The sequence below is a fragment of the Orbicella faveolata genome, unplaced genomic scaffold, assembly GCF_042242905.1.
Source record: "Orbicella faveolata isolate gen_17 unplaced genomic scaffold, um_ofav_v1 contig_24, whole genome shotgun sequence".
Classification (NCBI taxonomy): Eukaryota; Metazoa; Cnidaria; class Anthozoa; order Scleractinia; family Merulinidae; genus Orbicella; species Orbicella faveolata.
This window is the reverse complement of record NW_028301552.1, coordinates 19,226,554-19,249,876: the sequence shown is the minus strand read 5'-3', so window position 1 is coordinate 19,249,876 and position 23,323 is coordinate 19,226,554. Positions and strand designations below refer to the sequence as shown.

Here is a 23,323-nt window from a genome sequence, read left to right as displayed (position 1 = left end):
AGGTCAGCTTGGCTGCATCTAGGTTCCGTCTCAGACCATAAGCTCGCAAAAAAATGAATGAGACCAATATCCAGCCATCTTTACCGAACAAGCTTGGTATATGATTTTCTGGGAAATATTTCTTGTGATACACAGCGGGGAGTCCCGAGCGGGCAAGATGGCGTAAGCCAATCGTAGCGCAGGATTCGGTTCATCTAAACTTAGTTATTTGTTACTAGTCCTGTTCGTTTTGAGTACTTCTTCCTCACAAACTTACTTTGAATATCATGTCTTTCAGCTGCTCTGTTTTCTGGCTGGACAGTGTCAGTGGATAACACCACCAGCACCAGTATCTCAATTCAGTGGTCAAACCTAACAAGTCTACTCAACCGCAAAGTTCTTCATTATGTCATCCTTTTGAACAGAACGAACGTGAATGCAGTGGCCTTTGAAGTTACAGATGGAGGCAGACTCAGTACGGAAATTGGTGGACTCGATCATTTGACAAATTACGAAGTAACGGTTTTCGGTGTGGATGAGCGAGGTCGGCCTTACAAAACTCTTGAAGTGAATGCCACAACTAGAAACAGTAAGAACGTTTATTCCATCTTAACCCGAAATAAATTATTTTCTTAAATTAGAAGCACCTGTTGGGTGCCAATTTTACTATTAAAATAGTGAAAATCCTATGATGCTATGAATTTAACTTAGACATTGAAACTGTTACATTTACCTCTTATGTGTAGTATAAATGGTTTAATGGATTAACGCCTGACTGTATTCTTAAAAATGTTCGAAATGTTCAACTCAGTTAAGTGTAAATTTGCAATACACAGATCAATCGATCATGACTAGTGTTGTCTTATTCATGCTGGTAGATAACTTCTCGAGATACAATGTATTATAGTAACGGTGACCATTGATGTGTTCTGCTTTTTTGTCAGTTTCATGTGGATCTCGCCCTAGCAGTTCTCGAATTGTTGGAGGGACCATAGCACCAATTAACAGCTGGCCCTGGCAGGCAATGCTGCTGGACGGTAGCGGTAGACAGTTTTGTGGAGGTTCTTTAATTGATCCTCGTTGGGTTGTTACGGCCACTCATTGTATATATGGAAAGACCGCGTCATCTGTTAAAGTGAGGTGAGTAGCAATTTCGCACCATAATTAGATCTCCATATGTTTTTTCCCCCATAAAATCAGATCAATACCTTAGGAGACGGATCATTTAAAGCTGCCAAATGAATACCAGTTGGTGCGATGAGAGGAAGCCCTAATTTAACAGATGCAAGTGAATATATGATAGATCATATCATTTAAACTGCAGAAAAAGATACGAAGACATGATTGATCATCGCAGTTATACACAAAACTTAAGCAGTTGTGAAATTAAAACCTAATATATATATATATATATATATATATATATATATATATATATATTAGGCTTGAACGGGATTCGAACCCATGACCTGTGCGATACCATGCAGTGCTCTGCCAACTGAGCTATCAAGCCAACTGGGAGCTGGTCACGTTGTGAGTAGATGGTGAAGAATGCAAGTGAATATATGAAAGATCATATATTTGAACTGCGGAGAAAGATATGAAAACATGATTAATTATCACAGTTATACGCACAACTTAAGCAGTTGTGAAATTAAAGCCTGAAAAAAATTCAGGGCTTTAATTTCACAACGCGCGGCTTAAGTTGTGTGTATAACTGCGATAATCAATCATGTTTTCAGAAACTGGGAGGATAAACGTACATACTTACATGATGATTATGTACACAAACACAGCTCTATCAAAAACTAAACACCAATTATAGTCAATCACAGAAACTCTATAGATGATTTTAACTGTAAACCTTGCTTCCCACTTCCGCCTAAGAAGAAATTAATAAATAAATGAAAAAATAAAAAAGTAAAGTACTGAGTAAAATTGTATGACCTCGAAGTACAAAACTGCGATAAGAGTATCATTTTTATGACGTAAACGTTCCGCACTTGCTTAATTTGAAGTTGCTTTCATTATTTGGTAGAAAACCTTAGAGAATCAACCAAAATAAAATAATGAAATTCAATCCACCCCCACCCCCCCCCCCCGCAAAAAAAAAACAAACAATATGTTACAATATGCTTTGAGCTTCTTAAAAAGAACAGTGAAATATGAATATAGATTAACGCTTTTCCTGCTCAATTGTGCTTAAGGTTGGGAGCTCATTACAGATCTTATGGCACTGTTGGGACAGAACAGGACTTCGATGTTGTACAAATGATCCAGCACGAAAGTTACAACATCCCATTTAGATGGAGCAACGACATCGCTGTTCTTCAGTTATCGAAACCCGCTAAACTAGGCAAAGGAGTTGGTCTTGTTTGTCTATCAGATATGGAATTTCAGCTTCCGTTCGATGATCTTAACAAAACTTGCTGGATAACTGGCTGGGGAACACTCTCCTATCTTGGCATCACTCCAAACGAACTTATGCAAGTTGATGTGCCTCTGGTATCAAAGCAACGCTGTAATGCATCTTATCCTGGCCTAATAGATGACTCCATGATGTGCATTGGCCAGGATCATGGAGGAGAGGGCGCTTGCAATGGCGACAGCGGAGGGCCGCTTGTTTGCGAGTTCAACGGTAAATGGTATCTGGAGGGAGCCACCAGTTGGGGAGGAGTGCCATGCGCCGCGCCTTCAAAATATACGGTATACGCCAACATTCGTAACTTAAAGTCATGGATAAAAAGCAAGATTAATGACGCATCAACTCCTGGTTTGACATCCTGTGACTTTGACGTTGGCTTGTGTTCTGGCTGGCAACAGTCCTACTCAGACGTGTTTGACTGGACACGTAAGACAGGTTCAACTTCATCCATCGGTACGGGACCCTCATCGGATCACACAACTGGATCAGGTAGGATTTCTTTTTCAACTAAGCTTGAGAAAACAGACGTCGTTCCTTCTTTACTACTTCTTTAGGCGTCAGTGAGATTCAGAGCGAAATGTTTCAATCTGGAATTCGTCGCATAACATAGACCCTGTGGTGAATTTGGCGTCCTGAGAAAATTATTGATCTTGAATTTAAATGCTTCATCACTCGTCAAGAATTCCAAAGTGTACAAGTATAGATGAGAATATTGTCCTTGACTTAAGTTATACCTGAGACACTGCAAGACCTGCAAATGTGGGAAACTGCGGTTACGGGATTCGAGATTTGCCTTTTGACGCAATATCTTATTTGTGTATTTATCACTCCTGTTTCCCTGCTGTTTTGCTCAACAGGGTACTATATGTACATCGAGACGTCTTCTCCCCGAGTCGCTGGTGATAATGCAAAGCTTACGTTCTATGTATCTGGCAATAAACAGCTGTCCTGTCTAAAGTTCTATTATCACATGTATGGAGATACTATGGGAACTCTGACTGTCTTCAGCGGAAACTTGGTAGTATTTAGCGTGTTAGGAAACCAATACAACGTTTGGCTAAAAGCAGAGAGAACCATTTACTTGGATTATAGTGTAAGTTGTAAGAGTCCACGTAACTGCTTTGAAAACTGGGCGGCATTCCTTTTAACAATCTGACCTTTCCAAAAAAACAAAAAAAGAACGATAAAAAAAATTAAAGGTCTTTTCTTCCTTTCTAATGAATTGGTCTTTTAAGATTAATGTATATCTGAGATTCGGTACCGATGGTTACTAAAGGCAACGTATGTTTCTGAACCTTTCCCACAATAACTGTTCGATACCTTCAAACGGGTGCTTCTTCTTCTTCTTCTTCTTCCTCTTCTAATAATAATAATAATAATAATAATAATAATAATGATAATAATAATAGTAATAATAATAGTAGGACACATTACCTCCCCACCTGGGTGGTATTTGCGAAGGCTTGTCGAACCCCCATTAAAAAATAAAAAGAATAGAAAGCGTATTTATGTACGACGATGAGGATCCCCGCAGTTGACCATTTGTCCCGGGCCAAATTTATACGCGTCAGTTCACATTGCCATGTCAACCACATTTGGACATACAGACAAGGCCGAAATTTTGTCTTTTTGACAAAATCCCTCATTCTTTGACTTTTCTTGGGCAGCGTTACAAAATTAGTACTTTTCTACGCCCCATTATCACTTCGCACTGATTTTCTATCCGTTAGCATGATTTTCTGACTTTCTGATAAAATATATAGTGAAGATGGCGAGCTCAATAAAGCCATGTGACATCACTTGATATCACTACCAACGAAAAATATGTCGTCTGGTAGGGCAAACCAAGAGCTATCTATTAAAAATAAAAATGTCTCTTTATATGTATTAAAAACCCGGAGGGGCTCCATTCCCCTTCCTTTTAATACGGTAGGATCCTAGTTTGCTTTTATGTCCGAGAGTTAAAAAGGTGTGGGCACTGTGTTTCTAGGTGAATTTGTTGAGCTTTATAGCGAGTTTGGTGGGGAAAATTTCTGCTTTCAGGAAAAAAAAAAACATGTGGTTGACTGGCCGAGTTTAGTCTAAAAGGAATGTTGTTAGTGACTAATATCAACACCAACAGGGCTTTTTTTTTCGAGGATAACGATCACCCTGCAACGATTACTACTTCACGTTAACTTCTTGAAGCTCTCAAAATCTGGCAAAAGGACGGTTTGGTGTACTCGTGCCGGTTGTTGTTTTATTTTGATTGCTTACAATAATTTTTATTTTTTTGCTAGCATAAGTGCTGAAAATTAAATGTCATCGTCCGTATTTTCTTCATAGATCACATTTGAAGGAATAGCAGGATCTTCCTACACTGGTGACATAGCCATTGATGATGTTTCAATAAGCAGTGGAAGTTGCCTTGGGCAAACTGCTCCTCCAACTCTACCACCGACTATATTACCAAGTACTGTTACTTTAACCGACTTTATATATAAATAAGTAAAAAAGTGATTGAAAGAATGGATAAATGGATTAATGCATGAATGCGTGAATGCATGATGGATTTGAAATAACTGTTCTTAACACTATCAAAACCTGTAGAGTTGTAAAACTGCTGGTTGGCAACGGAGAGTACGCGAAAGTCAGAAAAATGCTTTGTTCAAACTTGTGTTGGCTTCCTCAATAACTAAATAAATAGTGTCCACCTGATAGAAGTTTGTAATTCACTTGATCAAGATGAACGCACCACCAGTCCAAATCTAGGGACTAAATCTGACCACTCTATTGATTTCTATAGCAAATTATCAATGCAGTATAGCTTTTGTGTGATCTTACACTTCATGAAAGCATAGACAGAAACACAACACCTTAATCCTCCGTTCACTTTCGCGGGTGAAATATAAGTTCTGAGTGGCTTTGAGTTGGTCATGATATTGCGAACAAATCAACCAGATGACTGTATTTTGCCGTTACAGCAACCGTTCCTGCAATCGCTTCATGTGACTTCGATTATGGACTGTGCTCTGGCTGGCGACAGTCCAACTCAGACATCTTTAACTGGACGCGACATTATGGATCAACACTATCTTCTAGTACAGGCCCCGATCAAGATCATACTAGTGGGTCAGGTGAGATATGCATTCTTCTTTTATGGCTGAACTGGTCCACGATGAAAGGGATAATTCTGATTGAGGTTTTCTTAGTGGTCCGAATTTTGCAATATGGACTGCTCAGATGGACCGCAAACGAATTAATTTCGGCGAATTGCTTTATCAATTCATGACACAAAATAAAATTTCTTGAATAAACCATGAAACATAAATCCCTTCTACTTCGTGTTAGTAGGACAATGACAGTGAAATGTTCAAAAAAGCGACATGAGAAGCATAAAGAAATGCTTGTCTGTCGCGAGTTTAACGAGAATGGATCGTAGAGGCACATCAATTTATCAGCAGATGAAAAGGATTTAATCAACACTTTGTTGAACTAGCTTGTTGGTTCCGTATTTTTGCAATTTCATGGACCTCTTTTGCGGCTTGTTTCCTAAACCTACAAACAAAGAAGTCGACCAATATTTCTCCAAAATGGACCTGACGCTACCTCAATAACTTATATCCATGAACTTTAAAATGCTCTTGAAAACATTACTTGATTCGTATTCATTTTAACGTTAACGGGATCTATGGTCTTTTGAAAGTGTTAAACAAAAAGTGATTTCTATTTTCGCAGGATACTATATGTACATCGAGACGTCTTCTCCCCGAGTCGCCGGTGATAACGCAAAGCTTATTTTATCAGTGTCTGACAATAAACAGCTGTCTTGTCTAAAGTTCTATTATCACATGTATGGAGGTACCATGGGGACTCTTACTGTCTTCAGTGGAAACTTGGTAGTATTCAATGCGTCCGGAAACCATGGTAACTACTGGAATGAGGCAAACGTAAACATTTATTTAGAAAACGACGTAAGTTTCAATGTGTCATCTTTTACCTGAACGTAACACCCCGGCTGTTAACAACAAAAAATACTCACCGTCCACCTAATGAACAATAACATGAATTTTGGTAAACAAGTTCGTAAATAAAAATACAATACAAAACAACACAAAACAAACCACGCCAAATCATTTAAACACGATTATTTCTACTTACTTCTACACAAGATCAGATTTCCCTCAGACATGACATTCGTAGACCCTATTCTTTTTGAAACAGATATCTTCATCTCACACCCTGAGACGAGACAGTGTTACTCCTTTTGTTATTAAACAACAATCAAACAAACGAAACCGAAAAAACAAACAAACAAACAAACAAACAAACAAACAAACAAAAAAAAACCAAGCAAAGCAAAAGAACTTAAAAAGTTTAAAGATGTACTTACAAAGTAAATCTTAGGGACTTTTGCTAAATAGTTTTATCTTCCTTCGCTGCATCTTTTGTATTTGTCTGAAACCAGTCACCCATTGCCACATTGGTCTGTATTTCCATTTGACCTTGATGGTAACAAAGAACTATAGTAGAGATAAAACTTTTTTTTTCCTGGGATGGTATTTTTATGTTGCTCATTAGGTCACGTTTGAAGGAACAAGAGGATTGTCTTATACTGGTGACTTAGCCAAAAAAAAAAAAAAAAGAAGCAAAACAAAGAAACAAAAAACAAAACAAACAAAAAACAAAGCAAAACAAAACGAAATCAACTTAACCATAGCAGTTTTGAAACTTTTCTTCAAAGTTCTATCTAGTTTTTGTCTGAACCTAATCGCCCATTTATTTATAACGTTGTTCTCTGTCAATTTCACCTTTTTCGTAAGAACGAACTAGAGAAGACAAAAGTTATTGCTGATTCGTCAGGACGCTTTTTTATGTTGTTTATATTAGGTGACATTTGAAGGAATCAGAGGATCGTCTTTTACCGGCGACTTAGCCATAGATGATGTCTCGATTAGCAGTGGAAGCTGCTTTGGTCAGACTGTAGCACCTCCAACTTTCCCGTCGGTACCAACATATGTTCCTTCGTCTGGTTTGCCTATTTCTGGTTTGCCTTCAACCTCAGTTGGTTCATCCCCGCATAATCCGTCCAAGCCTCCAACTAGCGCACCAGGTACAGTGTATAACACTTTGATTATTCTTTCCATCTAAACAAGCAGCTTCGCTTGTGTGGTGAATCTTTTCTAAGAGTGAATGTTTGTTTCTTAACCTTTTTCGAGTGTTAACAACGCTCTTACTATTTAGGTAGGTAGAGCGGCCTACAGCCTGGCTTTAACATATTAGAGCGAAATAATCGAATGTAACGGGAAGAGAAATTATGTTGTAAAGTGGCTTTCATGTGTTTGTTTGTGGAGAAGACATTGAAAACTCTCTTCATAAACTTGTTCTAACTGGGTGAAAGTCTGTAGTAAGGTGATGTTATTAAATGAATGGTTTTAGTTAGCGATCAACCAGTAGGTATTTTCAGGAAGGAACCATTAGGCGTTTAATTACTTTAAGTTAAATCCAAGAGCGTAACCAATCACATTACGTTTCTCCAGACCCATTTTTTTTTTTTCCTGGCGCCAAGGCGCCGCCAGTGAAAAGGAGAGACGGTTCTGTTGGCGAGAATGCAGAGGTAAAATATTCCACTTAAAATTCTTGTTGATAAATAAGCAAGAGTTCCGCCTCTTTATTGCCATCACAGCAACTATTCCTGGGAACGCTTCATGTGACTTCGATTATGGACTGTGCTCTGGCTGGCGACAGTCTAACTCAGATACCTTTGACTGGACGCGACACAGAGGGTCAACACCATCCCACAATACAGGCCCAGATAACGATCATACCAGTGGAGAAGGTTAGATATACATTTGGATAAGCTATTGAAATCTTTTCTTTGGTCTAAAAAAATAAACTTATTTATTTATATTGACGTACACTATAAAGCCTACTCCGCAAAAAAAAAAAATACTCTTTCGCACAAGCAAAAGTATGTATTTGATAATACAAATCAGAGCAAGTTTCGTGTTACCCATTGGCTGAGTGCCTCCTAACTTTAGCGCTTTCTATCCATCAGGTTAATTTCGAAGGTTTCTCCTATTTTCGATCTCATTCCTCCAGCATATTTAGGGTGTACCGGAAACTGTAGTTTTGGGTCGCCATAAGCATAATGTGTTTTACGTGCTCGTTTTATATTCTCGTGTTGTTTTGAGTGATTCTTGTTCTGGGTGTCTGCACGACATATTGGAGCTGGGCGTCCGGTGTCTAATTTCTCATTTGGTTTTTAAAAGTGAACATACATCAAACCAAAAAAATCTCCGTGTCAAGTCTGCCCTAGGGAGAGACCTCCTTTGGATTGATGGACAATGACCAGTTTTTTAATTACTTTGAAAAGAAAATGATTTCTATTTTCACAGGATACTACATGTACATCGAGACGTCTTCTCCCAAAGTCCCTGGTGATAGCGCAAAGCTTACGTTTTCTGTACCTGGCAATAAACAGCTGTCATGCCTCAAGTTCTTTTATCACATGTATGGTGACACCATAGAGACTCTAACAGTCTTTAGCGGAAATTCGGTGGTATTCGAAGCTTTAGGAAACCATGGCAACAGCTGGAAAGAAGCCAAAATAAACATTTATTTGGATTACGACGTAAGTTTCAATGAGAGTCATCCATTATTTCACCCTCCTCTAAATAAACCATAACATGAATTTTGGTTAAACGAATACGCAAGAACTTTAAATTAATTAAGAAAACAATACAAAATTAAACAAAACAAAACAAACAAACAAAAAACAACAACAAAAACAACAAAAAACAAATCATTCAAACAGGACTATTTCCACTTGCTCCTCAGTATACAAGATCAGATTCTTCCATGCACATGCAGACTCCATTCTTTCAGAAACAGACATGTTCATTTCAAGCGCTGAGAGGAAACAATGTTACTCCGTTTGTTATCAAAAACGAGCTGAGAAAAAACAAAACAAAAAACAAAAACAAAACAGAAAACAGAAAACAAAAACGAAATCAACTTAACCCTAAGCGTTTTTGAAACTTTTCTTCAAGTTTTATCCAGTGTTTTTTTAACCTAATCGCCCATCTATTGGCAGCATTGTTCTCCTTCAATTTCACCTTTTTGGTAAGAATGAACTAGAGAAGACAAAATTTATTGCTAATTCGTCCGGACGCTTTTTTATGTTGTTTATTAGGTGACATTTGAAGGAATCAGAGGATCGTCTTTCACTGGTGACATAGCCATAGATGATGTATCTATTAGCAGTGGAAGCTGCTTTGGTCAGACGGCAGCACCTCCAACTTTTCCGACGGGATCAACATATGCTTCTTCTAGTCTGCCTCCTAACTCAACAAGTTCATCCACTGACGAGCCGTCCGTGCCACCAACTGCAGCAACATATGATCCTTCATCTGGTTTGCCTTCTAGTTTCCCTTCAAACTCAACTACTTCATCCGCTCATAAGCCGTCTGCTTCTCCAGCTAGCTTACCAGGTATAGTTTATTCCTCTCTCACTCTAGACAAGTAGCTTTGTATGTGGGGATCTTTTCAGCTAATAAAAGTTTGTTTCTGAACGGTTTTGAGTGATAACAACGCTCTAACCATTGTTGTCCCCAGTGCGGCATGCCCTTCTTAGCCAGCAGGGCCATGAAACGAGGAAAAATGTCGTTTTAGAGTCACATAATCTGATAAGCAAGAGTTTTTGAGCAAGAATTTTACTAACTGAACAGCAGTTATCCATTTGATAGTCTTGAGCTAAAACCGTTCGATTACAACACCGAGAGACCTTAACATATTTTAGTAAAATAAGAATTGGAAACAGAAGAAAAGTCTGCTGGAAAGTGGCTTTCACATGTTTCGTTTTAGAGAACATATGGAAAACTCTTCTCATGCTTAATCCAGCTTTGAAGGTCTGTGATAAGGTGGTGTGATCGAATGGTCTCAGGTAGAGATCAACCAGTACGCAGTTCTGGGAAGGAGCCGAAGCGTTGAACTAGTGTAAATCCAAGAAAATTGAATCTAACCGGTCACATCAAGAGTTTAAAAAGCCACTTGTCCAAGCGGCCGGGCGGCGCTGTTAAAAGGGAGAGGCATTGATAAGAAATAACACGCAAACTGCGGTGATAAACATGGCAATAAAACGCATGTTAAAAAACAAAGTTCATTTACTTGACGTTTCGTATGTTTCAACATACATCTTCAGAAGTGACCGTTAGGAATAGAAGTAACGACTAAATTACAATTTAAAATAAGTAACTAATTAACAGTTACAATGACCGAGGCTGAGAAAAATTTGCATTTAAACAATGCAAACTAATAAAGATAAAGCTTTTCGCTGCTTACATTATCATTTAGGGTGGGTTTTAATTCCCTTGTTAGTAGAGTCTCTTTAATCTTGCAATGTGTATCTGTCTCACCTTTTGCTAATATATCAGTGGTCCCATTTGAAATGGTGACCAGTTGACGTGACGTGGTCTGCAATAGCAGAAGCATGACAGCTACTCGTGATCGATTTAAAATGTTCAGTTTTTCTGTCATACAATCTACGTTTTGTTTTTCCAATGTAGAAATCCTGGCAGTCCCAACAATTAGCCTTATACACAACTTTTGACAGTTGAGAACGCTTGATCCTATCTTTGTAGGGAAATGAAGACTTGCTGCGATAAGCGCTTTGGAAAATAACTGCATTAATAAGTTTTATGGCTACATTAATCTTAGAGTTATCTTCCAAAGCGCTTATCGCAGCAAGTCTTTATTTAACGCCTGAGCTGTTAAGCCGCGGTAGTAGAATAGCTGCTCTTGGGTGGAGAACTAGTTAGAAAAGAAATTCCTTGATGGGTGGAACATGTTCATTTACGTCGATTGTTTCCTTTTCTCTGCTTTAAGCTAACATTTTTCAAACAAAAATCTTATTTCTTGTTTCCTTTCTCTTTCGTTTACAGCAGGCTGTTCAGATAAGCCAGGATTCCTGAATTGTGCTTCTCTTCCTCATTATGGCAATTTTTGCATAGTCCATTCCAACTGGACGAAAGAGTATTGCGCCAAGTCATGTGGATTTTGTGGAGGTAGCTAGACGTAGCAGCTATATATAATCTTTTAAGCTGGCTGGACATCACAGAAGAAAACTGCTAACGTTTGTCCTTACTCTTTTTCTGTTAGTTGATTGTTCTGACAACCCTCAGTTCGCTGCTGTATGCTCAAGTCTTTCATTGTTCGGGGATGCCTGTGTTACTCAGTTAAACTGGACGATGGAAAATTGTCGAAGGTCATGTGGTTTTTGTATAGGTGAGATTTTTTTTTTTAATGATTCAAACTTCTTTCTTGTGGCAGTCTTCATAAATCTAAGTCATTTAATTCTCAGGCATACAGAGGTCAGGAGGAGGGTGACTGTTTTCTCGGAACTTTGAAAATGGCCATGTACTCTGTGGCGCAGGAACTTTCAGTAGCTTTTCTTTCATCCCCACAAGGGTAAATTCGATATGCCAGCTGTCTCTCCCCGTATATTTGACGTTGTCATGGCAACCGCTTCTTGACATACCGGTCAAGCTAACTTTTGTCTCATTTGACGGTGGCTGTATTCTTTTTTCTGCTGTTCTTGATGGCTAGTGGACTATGTATGTTATATAATTTTAGTAGTTACAGGTTTTTTATGTATATTTTTCTTTACCCATTAACAAGGTGATCAAGATAATCCTCCAACTGACCTTGACCTTAACCTTGACCTTGACCTTGCTACTCAAACGCCATCAAACGAGTCAATTCAAGAGTCAGTTATGTTAGAAATTCGAGGTCTGGATATGACGAAGGTACTCCATTTTTGTTATTTATGTTTGTTTTTGTTCTTATTATTTTTTGCTGTAACAAATTGTCGCTAGAAAGTAAATTATGACTAACGTCCTAACGTAGACAGGCTTTAGACAGTAATGTTGATTTAGATAGGGCAGGTATCCGCTGAATGTATTTTCTCCTCTTTAGTCATGTTTTGAACGGACTAATCTTTTAGAAGCGTGCATTGCGCTTAATGTTCTTTCGGAAGACCAGAGAACGTGCAATTTCCTTATTTCGCCAGTTGCTTTCCAATCTGATTCTTATTTTTCCAACATTTGTGCTACTTGATGCACGATATTCTCACGCAAAAAGTCCTAATAAACCTCCTGAAGCAATTTTTTAAAACCAGTAAAAATACACAACTATAATACCAGATCATCAACGAATGAGTGTTTCTTTGAAAATTGTCAAGAACAGAGAAGATAAGATAATCCTTTACAAGCATTGGTGTTTCAGGCTGGAATTCCATCTCACATTCAGTGAAATTACTGATCAAATCTAAATTCCGAAATAAAATAAAGGAAATACTCTTCGATGTTTTACAATGTGAAGATGACTATATTGAAGTCTCTCATCTGATACAAAAGCTCACTGAATTAACATAGTTTGTTCATTATAGTATTCTAGTTACCTAGGTCTGTGCACCTTAACGACACTGTTTCTTTGTCTCCGGTTACCTGTCATTGTTTCTTTTTTTTTTACCTGTACCTTTTGAAATTTTGCTGTGAATAATCATTACTTTTTTTCTTTCTTTCCTATTTAATGTGACATCTTGCCCCCGCTTCTATTTGTTCTGGAACTAATTGCCGGGCAGGCAGTTCTTGTAACTATATAATAAAATAATATAAAACTAAAGTTCAAGTTTTAGTTCAAGTGCTTTGTTCATGACGCGGTTCCAGGGCTTTAATGTTATTCTTCATAAATCCTGTGAAATAAAATCAGCTTTTCCCCTAATATGATGAAATTTTTATGGAGAGTAAATACTGCTCTATTTGCTGTATGCTACAGGAACTAAAGTAAACGAAGGGCTGGGCCATGGATAGCGTAGTTTGTCTCTCTTTTAGTACTCTTTTTAGAAGGTTCCAAAACCCTTTGCTACAAGCAAAATAGGGACTTTGCAATAATTACCAGAAGAGGAGACTGGGAAATACGAAGAGCATGGTTGAAAATAAGTCATCTGTCCCTTATAATGGAAGACAAATTAATTATAACCCTAAACCTAGTAGCCAAAATAAATTACACAATGAATTTGTTCGTTTAGCTATGGTTTTACTCTGTGTGTTTTTATTAGTGGAACGAACAAATGAAGGATGACTTTAAGCGTGAAATTGCAAGGGTAGCTACAGATTACTGTGCCGCTGACGAGACGCTGTGCCAATCAAATGCAACGAGGTAACAATAGCTACATTGCACAAAGCGTAACTTAAAAGAAAAACATATTGCATAATCTCTCAACAACTTCACTTGAACGAGGAGCTCAGTTTGTCCCACTTTACGATAGGTTGCACAGTTGTAATTGTCTGAGAAAATTTTTCTTGCCAAGCAGTCGTATTGCATTGTGATTTTACATTTATTCTACAATTGACATGCACATTACTTTTTATTTTGTGGGAGGCGCGGTGGCGTCCTGGCTAGTGCGCTCGTCTCCGGATCGAGCCGTCCGGGTTCAAGCCCTGGCTGGGGACATTGTGTTGAGTTCTTGGGCAAGACACTTTACTCTCAAAGTGCCTCTCTCCACCCAGGCGTATAAATGGGTACCGGCGAATTAAATTCCGGGAGGTAACCCCACGATGGACTAGCGTCCCGTCCAGGGGGGAGTAGAAATACTCCTAGTCGCTTCATGCTACAGAAACCGGTATAAGCGCCGGCCTAATGGGCCACTTGGCTCGTATGTAGAATTGACCTTTTTTTACCTACTTTTTTTACACGTATATTCTTAGTAACCTCTTTATTATAATTCCTATCATTTCAGTTCCCGTCGGAGACGGTCGTCTGACAAAATGGCATTTTCAGGCAACATGGTTCACATTATTCCAGGCTATCCAATCCAGTCACCTGAAGATAATCGAACAGCCTTGCTAGCGTTCTACTTACAACTGCCAGAGGGATTCTCGCAAAATGTGGTTCCCAAAGATGTCCTTATAGACATTGTGAATAGTAATACGTCCAGTATTGGAGGATCGATGAATGGAACTATCTTAAGCGTTCAGTCTGTAGTAACATCATCCCCAGACACTTTCAAAGGTGAACAGACAGACGACGAGAGTGATGAAGGATCAAAGCCCAAAAATGCCACTAGTGCTATAATAGGAGCTTCTATCGGTGGTGTTCTGTTTTTCCTTATCATCGTCACGCTAGTTTTGACTTTCAAAAAGAACCATAACAGGTAAGATACGCTGAACGTTTTGAACGTCCTTGTAATTTTAAATTTAGGCAACGATAATTTATTTTTGGCAACGATAATTTCTTTTTCCAATGTTTAAAAAATATTCCATTTCGATTGGTTACAAAGATATTTTGTTTTCACATTTTATGAGTATCCTGACATACAGAAGCGTAATACCAGTCCAAAGTCGCAGTGAACACAAGCTGAAGTTACCAGGCAATTAGCAGCAAAAATATCCCGACGAGGTGTATCGAGTATATCTTTCTAAAAGAAAAAAAAGTTGACATTGACAATTATGTCAAACGCTAAACGGTAGTTACTGTAAATTAATTAATTAATGCTAAAAATATGTTGTGTGTTCGTCAGTTTGGTTTGTATGAAAACGCAGTATGCAATTCCCATTATCGTGTTTTTTTTTTAATGGGCAAAGCTTTGCTTGAGTCTTGCGAGATTTCGTCTAATTGTATGATTTAAACGTAATTGAAACATGCTTTAATCTGTACTTGAATTTATTTCTAAGATTTAGATCTAGCGGACGTGTGCACAGCCAAGAAAGAGTGGACGAAGGCGTCGTTGGAGGAAATGAAGCCGTCCCTGGAGAAGTGGATGGGACCAAGGCTATCAAATGCTCGCCCAAAGATGCTTATTGCAAAAGGAGGCATGCTTTTGAAGAACATGTCACTGAATTGGAAAGTGACAAACCTACTCGTACTTTCCAAAATGTACCTGACAAGGAAATCGAAGAGCAACGTCCGTCGACAAGTGCAGATCTGCATGTCATCGCCAGTCGCCTACCTGTTAATTTAGAAAGTGTTAGAAACATTGATGAAGAAAAACCAACGACGTCCAAAGAACTTGAAAGGAAAGAAGTCGAGAGCGACTCGGCTGACGATGTCGTCGTTCTTGGTTCACAGCCTGTCCCTGATCATGAGGAGGGAAAAGAAGACCATGCTGCAGCCAGCAGATCCGATGAGACCCATAGTGATGGCCCCGTGCAACAGGACGAGATAGACAAAGACGTCGACGGAAATGTAGTCGTTGTTTAAGCATTCGAACTCGCGTTCAACTTTTGGTAAACAAAATAGGATTAGTCCGTTAATTTTTCGTTTGATGGCTGCAGCAATAACTTTTTCTTGCTTCTCTTTTATCAATTCTTATAAATAGCGTGTTTTAAAAGGTTACGCATCAAAGGGGCATTCACTCGTTTAAGGAGAAGGCCGGTTTATTTAGGGTGAAACAGATTGCAACAGAGAAAGGGAATGAGAAGTAGAGCACTGTTAGAGATTAAAATTCCATCACCGGTTTAAATTTAATAATGAGTTACAATGTCGTTGCTGGTGAATAACTCCTCTACGTGAACGCCTTGCGTGAAAATGACTGTGTTGATCTTGGTTTGGTACCTCTCGGGTTGTAAAATAACACCTCTAGCCATAATTTCAAAAAGTTTAATTAACATGGTAGTTCAAATGAGTGGAGCGCAATTTGGTCTGAAATCATACGCGTGATTTTAAAGTCGACTCCGCTTTCCTATCTCGTTTCTTATTAGCTCTAAATATCTTATGCAACGATTTTGTCTGAGCTTTCTTAATATCCTTTACTGAGAAATTTTTCAATGGGATGCATTTAAGCCATTTTCCTTGGCAGCCAGGGAACCATTTTGCTTCTTACTGACATTAACTTTTTGCTAGCAGCCTGTTTAGTAATAATTAGGTACTTTTGCTGACAAGTTTAAAGAAACTAGATCGAGATGCTGGCTATGTACGTAATTTGTTAACACTGTAATCTTCACATATCTGCAAGGACCATATTTTCCAACCATAATTATTTCCTTCGCATATCTTACCGTCCACGTGACTTAAAACTAAAATGATTTTTAATTAATCATCTTTGGAGCTCAAAGCTTCAAGCTGAGTCATAGCAGAAATAGCTTTATAAGTATGCAATAAATTTTATTTTTTAATTTTTTTGTTCATCCTTTTTTGCATAAAAAGGTCTTGAGAGAGGTAAACCAAATTTGAAAGGAGTACACTGTCATACGTGTTGATCATATTTTCATATTGATTATATTTTAATAGAAGTTTTGCCAACCCCTTCTCTTCGGCTCTTATTTTCAAAACAATTCAAAGTAATTATAAGTTAGGCGAGTACTGCCAAAGTATACTAACTAATTGTGCCTATCATTGGTAACTTATTGGTTTGGTTTTGGTTTAACGACGCTTAATTTAAAAGCGCTCTATGCAATGCAGGGAAGTACAGATCAGCGGTTCCAGCATTGTACATAAGTTTCGGGTTACCACATATTCTGATTATTTAATGAAGTTCTGATTACAAAGCAAACACTAGTACTTTCAGCTTTTCCTTATGAACATGTCCCGCACGAATGCAAAATAAGCAATACGCGGGTGTCACTGAATCAAGATATAACCCATGACTTTGATGTGCCTATCTCCACACGGGCCACTTTTTGTTGAGTCTTTGGTACCAAACCCAATGAAAGAGTCACAGGTGTTGCAGTCGTTTTCGTTGTTACCAAGAATACCGATTCTTGCCTTGGGATAGCCACAGTATGCATTAAAGCCCTCCCTGTTACAGTGGAGCTGCAAGGTATCTTTTGAACCAAGTAGCGCTTTCCACCTGTTGCGGCCCAGTGATGTGGCGCGGAACTGCCCGTCAGCGATGAGTGAGTACAGCGAGTCAGCCTTTTTGTTAATCGAGATAAAATTGGTGGTTTCCTCTCCAGGGATCTTCATGCCAATACAGATCTTGGAGAACGACATGTTCCAGTAGGTTGGTAGCTTGGCCTCTTGCATGTCAAAACCAGTCTTCCCTCCTTCAGTATTATGGGTCTTTTTGTTGCTCCAAAGGCTTGAATCATAGTGGAAGGTTTCCTATGTAGAAAAATGGGAAGCAAGAACATTCAAGTTTACTCATAGTTCTCCACAGCATTACAGCGCGTAAGGATTTAGATATTAGCAAATATACTGAAAAAAAGGTTTAAGAACATTGAAAATCTTAAACGTTTAGATGTGGGTAAAGTTGCAAATGGACAATACGTTGCCTCAGCAACGTCAGAATCCAAAGACAACTGTCATATCCGATAAGATATAAACAGCTGCTTAAAGTTTTAACTTATAGGAGTAAACCCATTTTCAAAATTTGAAAGGAAAGCCATGTTCTCCTCCATGCTTGTAAATCTGGGAGCTAATTGCAAAACTAAGTGTTAAAATTATTTTATATATTCAATTTGCAATCGTATTCTATGCTTAATACTTTGTGCGATGATGTGCTCAATTTGATGCACACACCCAATTTGACGTGAATAGCAGATTTGCACATTGTCGTCATTTGACTACAACTACCAGAATTACCCGAATTCCTTTCGTTTTTTCTTTATTATTAAAATTTTGAAGCCCCAGTGGAGTTTAAATAACAATGTCCAAATTAGCAGAAGAAACAGGAAAAGTGAAGGATTCCGGTAGCTGTAGTCAAATGATGCTGTCATGCAAATCACCCATTAGCAAAGGAATTAATGAACCCTTTTAGGACCTAGGGGGAATGGGTGTGGTGGAAGAGGCGGAGTGCCCGCGCTGACTGTAACTGTTAATAGGTTTTTCAATATTTGTTATGTCAAGCTCTCACTAAAACTTGATTTGCCTGGAAACAACTCGGTATGACATGTTAAATCCGTCGGAACTTGATGCTTTCATGGTAACCACATTTTGTCAGGCTGGGCTTTCCAAATTTGCAAAACAAACAATAAAATATCCCATCTCTACCTTATTACCGTCAATTTTCATAACCAGTGTCCATCCGCTACCTCCACATGCACCAAGATCATTAGCCATGTGACAGTAGACATCAAGTTCAATTGATGATCCCAGCTTTAGTGGGTAGGCTTTATTACCCGAAGATCTAAAAACACGGGAGAACAACTCGAATAGCTTTCATCTAACAGTTGGAAATTGCGAATTAGTTTGATATTAACACTTAATGACTGGTCCCGAGGGGAACAGTGAATTTTTTTTCCCGAGAATCTCGATGTTTCCCGAGACATTGACAAATAACGTGCAACAGTGGTCAACATTTCGCGGGTAACAGTGTACTGTTTCCCGTTTGACGTTATAGTTTTCGCAATGTTGGCCGCTCATGCATTTGGCGGGAAACAGTTTCATTGTTAGATGCCATGTGACCATAAACTAGCCAATGAATGGGCGCGCTGTAGCGGGAAACACGCCAGCTATATAACAATAATTGTTGTATGTAACTACATCGTCGAGTTTTTCACTGTACCCCGCCAGTATACATACTGAGGCATGGATCACAGCTTTCCATTGATTAAATTCAAAATGAGGACCTGTTCTTACAGGTTCAGGTCAAGTAGCTCCTTGCAGGATCCGGCCACAGCTGAGGAACAAAAAGTACACACTGTCAACAACTGATCGTTATTTAGTGTGCAATTATTATTTAGGAAGAGAATGACTAAAAATTGAACCATCTGAATCCTTTATCAAATTTAGAACCGCATTCACCTCTGTTCAAGACAAATGTTAATAAGAGAAACTGACCCAACATAGCCTAGAAAAAGAGCTCGCTAACTTCATGAGGAAAAGCACGCGGTCCCAAGAAATAACTTTTCCATTAAAGAATACGTTTTAGGCTCAAACACTCTGGAACATGTCACGGCGACTTGTTGCGTTTGAAGAACCAGAGTTGGTTACCCTGTGCACGGTTATATGCAGAAAAACTCCGCATTCCTGTAAGGACACCAAAATGGCCACCCTACTTGATTTTTGCAGGGCATGTCACGGTCAGTAAACTGTTACTGTGTAATACTAAGACGTGATTGCATATGATAAGACATGTGACGAACATGTGAGCATGTAAGCAGGCCATGCGAGCTCGTCTTTGCGCTGGGTCTTTCTTTGACTTCTTCCCATTCAGTCGCCGTGGGCTTCGCTATTTTGTGCTCTCAGCGTTGGATATTGATGAATATGAACGCTTCGATGGTAGCCTTTATCGAAATCTGAGGGAATTGTCCTCGTTTATTTTGTATGTTAACGAACACGACTTTGAATCGCCTTGGCTTTGGAATGTTAATTGTGGGAAACCAGGTATTTTTTGAATGGATTTGTTGATTAGTTCCTGTCGCGACAGATACATGTAGCTCAGTCTTTATACGTCAAATATTGTTTGGAATCGGCGGGAAAAGATCCATAAGAGTATGCCTGAATCAAGGAACGGCAAATTATGTAAATACTGTCTGCTATATTCATCAGGGGAAATACTCGAATCAGTCGCACGGAGTTTGTTTACGCGGACGATAAACGAGCACACTCGTACGATTGCAAATGTTTGCCTATATTTGTGCTTCCAGCTTAGAATAATGTATATAAAATATATTTTTTCAAATTAACCATTACGCTTAAACATTACCTGTCTACGGAAACTGGCGCTGTCACTCAACGAATCAACAAATCATAGTTATTACAGGGACCTCTTAAACTTGCATGGATTTGACACTAAGATATATCTGTCTGTAAAACCTCGGTTTTCGATGAAAAACGTTGATTTTAGCAATAGAGGTTGAGAGTCAGCTATAGTGAAACCATTTATTTAAGGTATATATATTAAAGTGACGGCGTCAATCGCACTCTCATAATCTTTGATTACTACTATATTACTACTAGTACCAGATATAAAGTCACAACATGAACAGACACGCAGAGTGAAGCAGATAAGTTCTGGCGATTCTTACCCTTACACTTTAATCAACCCTGACACGATTATAAGATATTTTGTAACTAATCTTAATAAACACGAACACAGCATCAGGGGCGGGCATCTCGTTTATTGATACCCGCTCTCCAATACCAGATATAAAGTCACAACATGAACAGACACGCAGGGTGAAGCAGATAAGTTCTGGCGATTCTTACACTTATGTGTGCTGATTCTCTTTCAGCGAATACGTCACTGCAGCGCGAACCTGCTGCATTTTCGTTTGTGTTCGAGTACATGCTTAGATTTTCTCTTCGTTACATGTCGCCGTAACATGTCCTCTGGTGGGACCGGATGTTTAGTTATGTTATGATAGTTATGGATTAAATCACACCTGAACATATGTTTCCATCTCCAATATATCCCACCTTGCAAGTACAGTTAAAGGATCCTAGGGTGTTTGTACAATTTGCGTTCACGTGACAATCGTTCGTGTCGTTATCACATTCATTGATATCTAGGTAATAAAAAAGTGAAACAGACGAATTTAGTTTCAAACGTCACCAAGGGGAACAGCAGGAAGAAGATGTGCATCTATCTTAACAGTTATGAGTATAACAGAATTTCTTGCAATGTTCTTGAAGTGTTCATGGATAGTTCCAGGTTTGCGTAAAAGATATAAGCGTGCAGACTACTTGAATCAATGTCTCCAAGGGCCTGGAGCGGATACATGATCTTAGAGAAGGGGGTTAGCAAATAAATAAGCCTCGATTGTACTGCGCATGTTCTGTTGTAAAGTACCCAGCAAGCGGTAGAGCACGAAAGAAGTGTAGGGGAAACACGAGACGTGGTCGAGTGTTTCTCCCTTATTCTTGAGTGCCCAAGCCTCCATGCAGCTATGTTTAATGTAGACAAATAGCTCGTTTCCATTACGTTGGTCTGAGTTATAGAAGACGTTTACATTGGGTCAAATTCGTCAAAATGCCCTGCGCAAAATATTTGAAATTCAGCTTACCGTGCATTTGCACTCTGATAAAGCACGCTGTTTCAAGCAATCCGAGCGCGTTATGTCAGAACATTATTGTAAAATTTACTAATATCACGTGCAATAATATTTAGACTTTGCTGCCGTTAGCTATACCTTTTTCGCAATGTTCTCCTGTGAAGCCCATCTGACACACACAGAGGTATTTCTTGCCTGTAAATCCAGTCAAGCAGGTTGCATTATGAATACAAGGATTACTGGAACAAAACTTCTAAAAGCAGGAAGGTAAAGGAAGAAACTCATTGATGATATCTTCATCGATAACAGTAAAAGTAGTCGAGAATATCCTCTGCTCATACTTAGCCAATTTTATTTACTCGTAAATTATAAGCAGAAACCACAAAAAACCAAAACAGACAAATTGAAGCAAGCAAACAAACAAACAAACTCCGTGATTCGTTAGCTACTGAGTAATACTGAGCTCTATTCGTTTTTGTGTGGGATATCTGATCACGCACTCGTGTCTTGAATATGTTCAAGAAAAAAAAGAAAAGTTCACGTTCAAAGTGTTAGTTCATATCTTATAAAGACCTTGGTGCTACTCGATAAATATAACAATAATAATAATAATAATAATAATAATAATAATAATAACAATAATAATAATACTAATTCGCCAACTTAGTCTGAATTTACCAGCTCGCTGCCTCTGTATTTATAACCGTTACGTGGTTTAAGATCATCAGGATGTTGAATGTGGTCAGAGTCACTCAACTGACATAAAACTTTGTCGTTTATTGCTGGACCAATGTTTATCGATATACATCTACTTTCTATGGTACATCGCCCTTTGCAAGAGGCACGCATTTCCAAGCTTAAAGAAATATTCTTGATCACGTGGCCATGTAGAGCATATCCATTAACTGGTGAGCTAAACTTGAGCTGTCGGCAGAGATCTGTGGATAAATAGAATTAAAAAGAAAATAGAAAATAAAATAAAATGAATAAAATGAAAACGAGCTAATGCTTGTTGTCCGGGTTTCACAAATGGTAAGGAAATACATGAAGGAATATTTTGGCGAGACTTTCTGTCCTGATCGCTTGCCTCGCTAGAAAGATAAGTGATTTAAATAGATGGCTCCAGTTATCAATGGAAATTCCACTCAGTAAAGAAACTGTTTTATGATCCAGGCTTTATTACGTAACTGAAAACATTACTTCATTGTGATTGGCTGAGAGAAGGCCAACTTATCATTAATTTTCAATTTGTACTGCAAATTAACGCGCGCACTTTCGTGATTTTCCCAGTCATATAATAAATGAGTAATCGTAAAAGTGCGAGGGTAATTAAGGATTGACAGTACTCGTGATATTTGAATAGGGTTGAGGGCCACCTCATAAACGTAGCCAACGCTTGTTTTCCTTTTTTTCGAGCGATTTTACTTAATGGCTTTAATTACGCACCTCATTTTTAATAAAAATGTCAAGTTACGTGATATATCAATTACTACAACTTGACATAACTGTCAAATATATTCAAGTTGTTTTAAAATTTAATTATTTAGATAGTAGTGTTTATTTTAGTGGCAATTAATTTAAACGTGTCCGCTGTCCGTCCTTAGAAGCCCATCTTGGGGAAAATTGTGAGCAATGGAGAGAACCGATTCATACCGCATGTTCCTTTCTGGAGAGGAATACGTCCTGCTTTAAAGTTACTTCAATTTCATTTCTTTGAGGTTTCAATCATAAAAAAAGTTTAGTTCCATAAAAACACAAACAATTACATATGTTCTGCTTTAGGAGATCTGCCGTTTTGATTAGCTGTCTCAAGAGAGATTTGACCGAAGAAAAAGAAAACTAAAATCTGCCTTCAAACGCTTCCCCGCTGGCTCTTCAGGAAGCAGGTTTAACTCGAAAGACATTATGAGGCCTTCAACTAGATTTTACCTGGATAAGGGACATTTAATCTAAGGGGCTACCTAGTTTACTCACCTTGGTTCGCAAGTGCAATAAGTCGAAACCA

The 23,323-nt window shown here is 38.5% G+C and overlaps 2 protein-coding genes across 6 annotated transcripts in view; one reads left to right on the top strand and one right to left on the bottom strand.

The window, feature by feature from the left end:
- Positions 1-16,557, top strand: part of LOC110045601 (MAM and LDL-receptor class A domain-containing protein 2-like) — a 57,562-nt gene extending 41,005 nt beyond the window's left edge. For 2 of the 5 annotated variants that reach the window (XM_089291132.1, XM_089291128.1), the window contains exons 39-55: positions 278-568; positions 924-1,119; positions 2,187-2,893; positions 3,262-3,497; positions 4,730-4,856; positions 5,368-5,520; positions 6,122-6,357; positions 7,274-7,496; positions 8,070-8,222; positions 8,782-9,017; positions 9,579-9,876; positions 11,326-11,448; positions 11,543-11,668; positions 12,062-12,189; positions 13,503-13,603; positions 14,184-14,597; positions 15,118-16,557. In XM_089291132.1, coding sequence (XP_089147258.1) covers positions 278-568; positions 924-1,119; positions 2,187-2,893; positions 3,262-3,497; positions 4,730-4,856; positions 5,368-5,520; positions 6,122-6,357; positions 7,274-7,496; positions 8,070-8,222; positions 8,782-9,017; positions 9,579-9,876; positions 11,326-11,448; positions 11,543-11,668; positions 12,062-12,189; positions 13,503-13,603; positions 14,184-14,597; positions 15,118-15,643 — 4,274 coding nt within the window. In that variant the 3' untranslated portion in view covers positions 15,644-16,557. The remainder of the gene's footprint in view (positions 1-277; positions 569-923; positions 1,120-2,186; positions 2,894-3,261; positions 3,498-4,729; positions 4,857-5,367; positions 5,521-6,121; positions 6,358-7,273; positions 7,497-8,069; positions 8,223-8,781; positions 9,018-9,578; positions 9,877-11,325; positions 11,449-11,542; positions 11,669-12,061; positions 12,190-13,502; positions 13,604-14,183; positions 14,598-15,117) is intronic. The other 3 variants (XM_089291131.1, XM_089291130.1, XM_089291129.1) reach the window with 3 other exon arrangements.
- Positions 16,028-21,961, bottom strand: LOC110045611 (putative skeletal organic matrix protein 5). Its single transcript, XM_020751208.2, has 5 exons — positions 21,457-21,961; positions 20,710-20,832; positions 18,962-19,001; positions 18,374-18,509; positions 16,028-17,485 (listed from the first exon to the last, which is right to left on the bottom strand). Exons 1-5 carry the CDS (start codon positions 21,485-21,487, stop codon positions 17,003-17,005), a joined length of 813 nt encoding a protein of 270 aa, XP_020606867.2. The 5' UTR covers positions 21,488-21,961; the 3' UTR covers positions 16,028-17,002.
- Between the last annotated feature and the right edge of the window lie 1,362 nt (positions 21,962-23,323).

Coding starts and splice junctions, on each gene's coding strand:
- LOC110045611 (XM_020751208.2), bottom strand. CDS start 21,487: ATGGGCTTCACAGGAGAACATTGCGAAAAAG. Junction 20,833..21,456: donor AGGAGAACATTGCGAAAAAG/GTATAGCTAACG, acceptor TTTATTACCTAG/ATATCAATGAATGTGATAAC. Junction 17,486..18,373: donor TGAAAATTGACGGTAATAAG/GTAGAGATGGGA, acceptor TTTTCTACATAG/GAAACCTTCCACTATGATTC.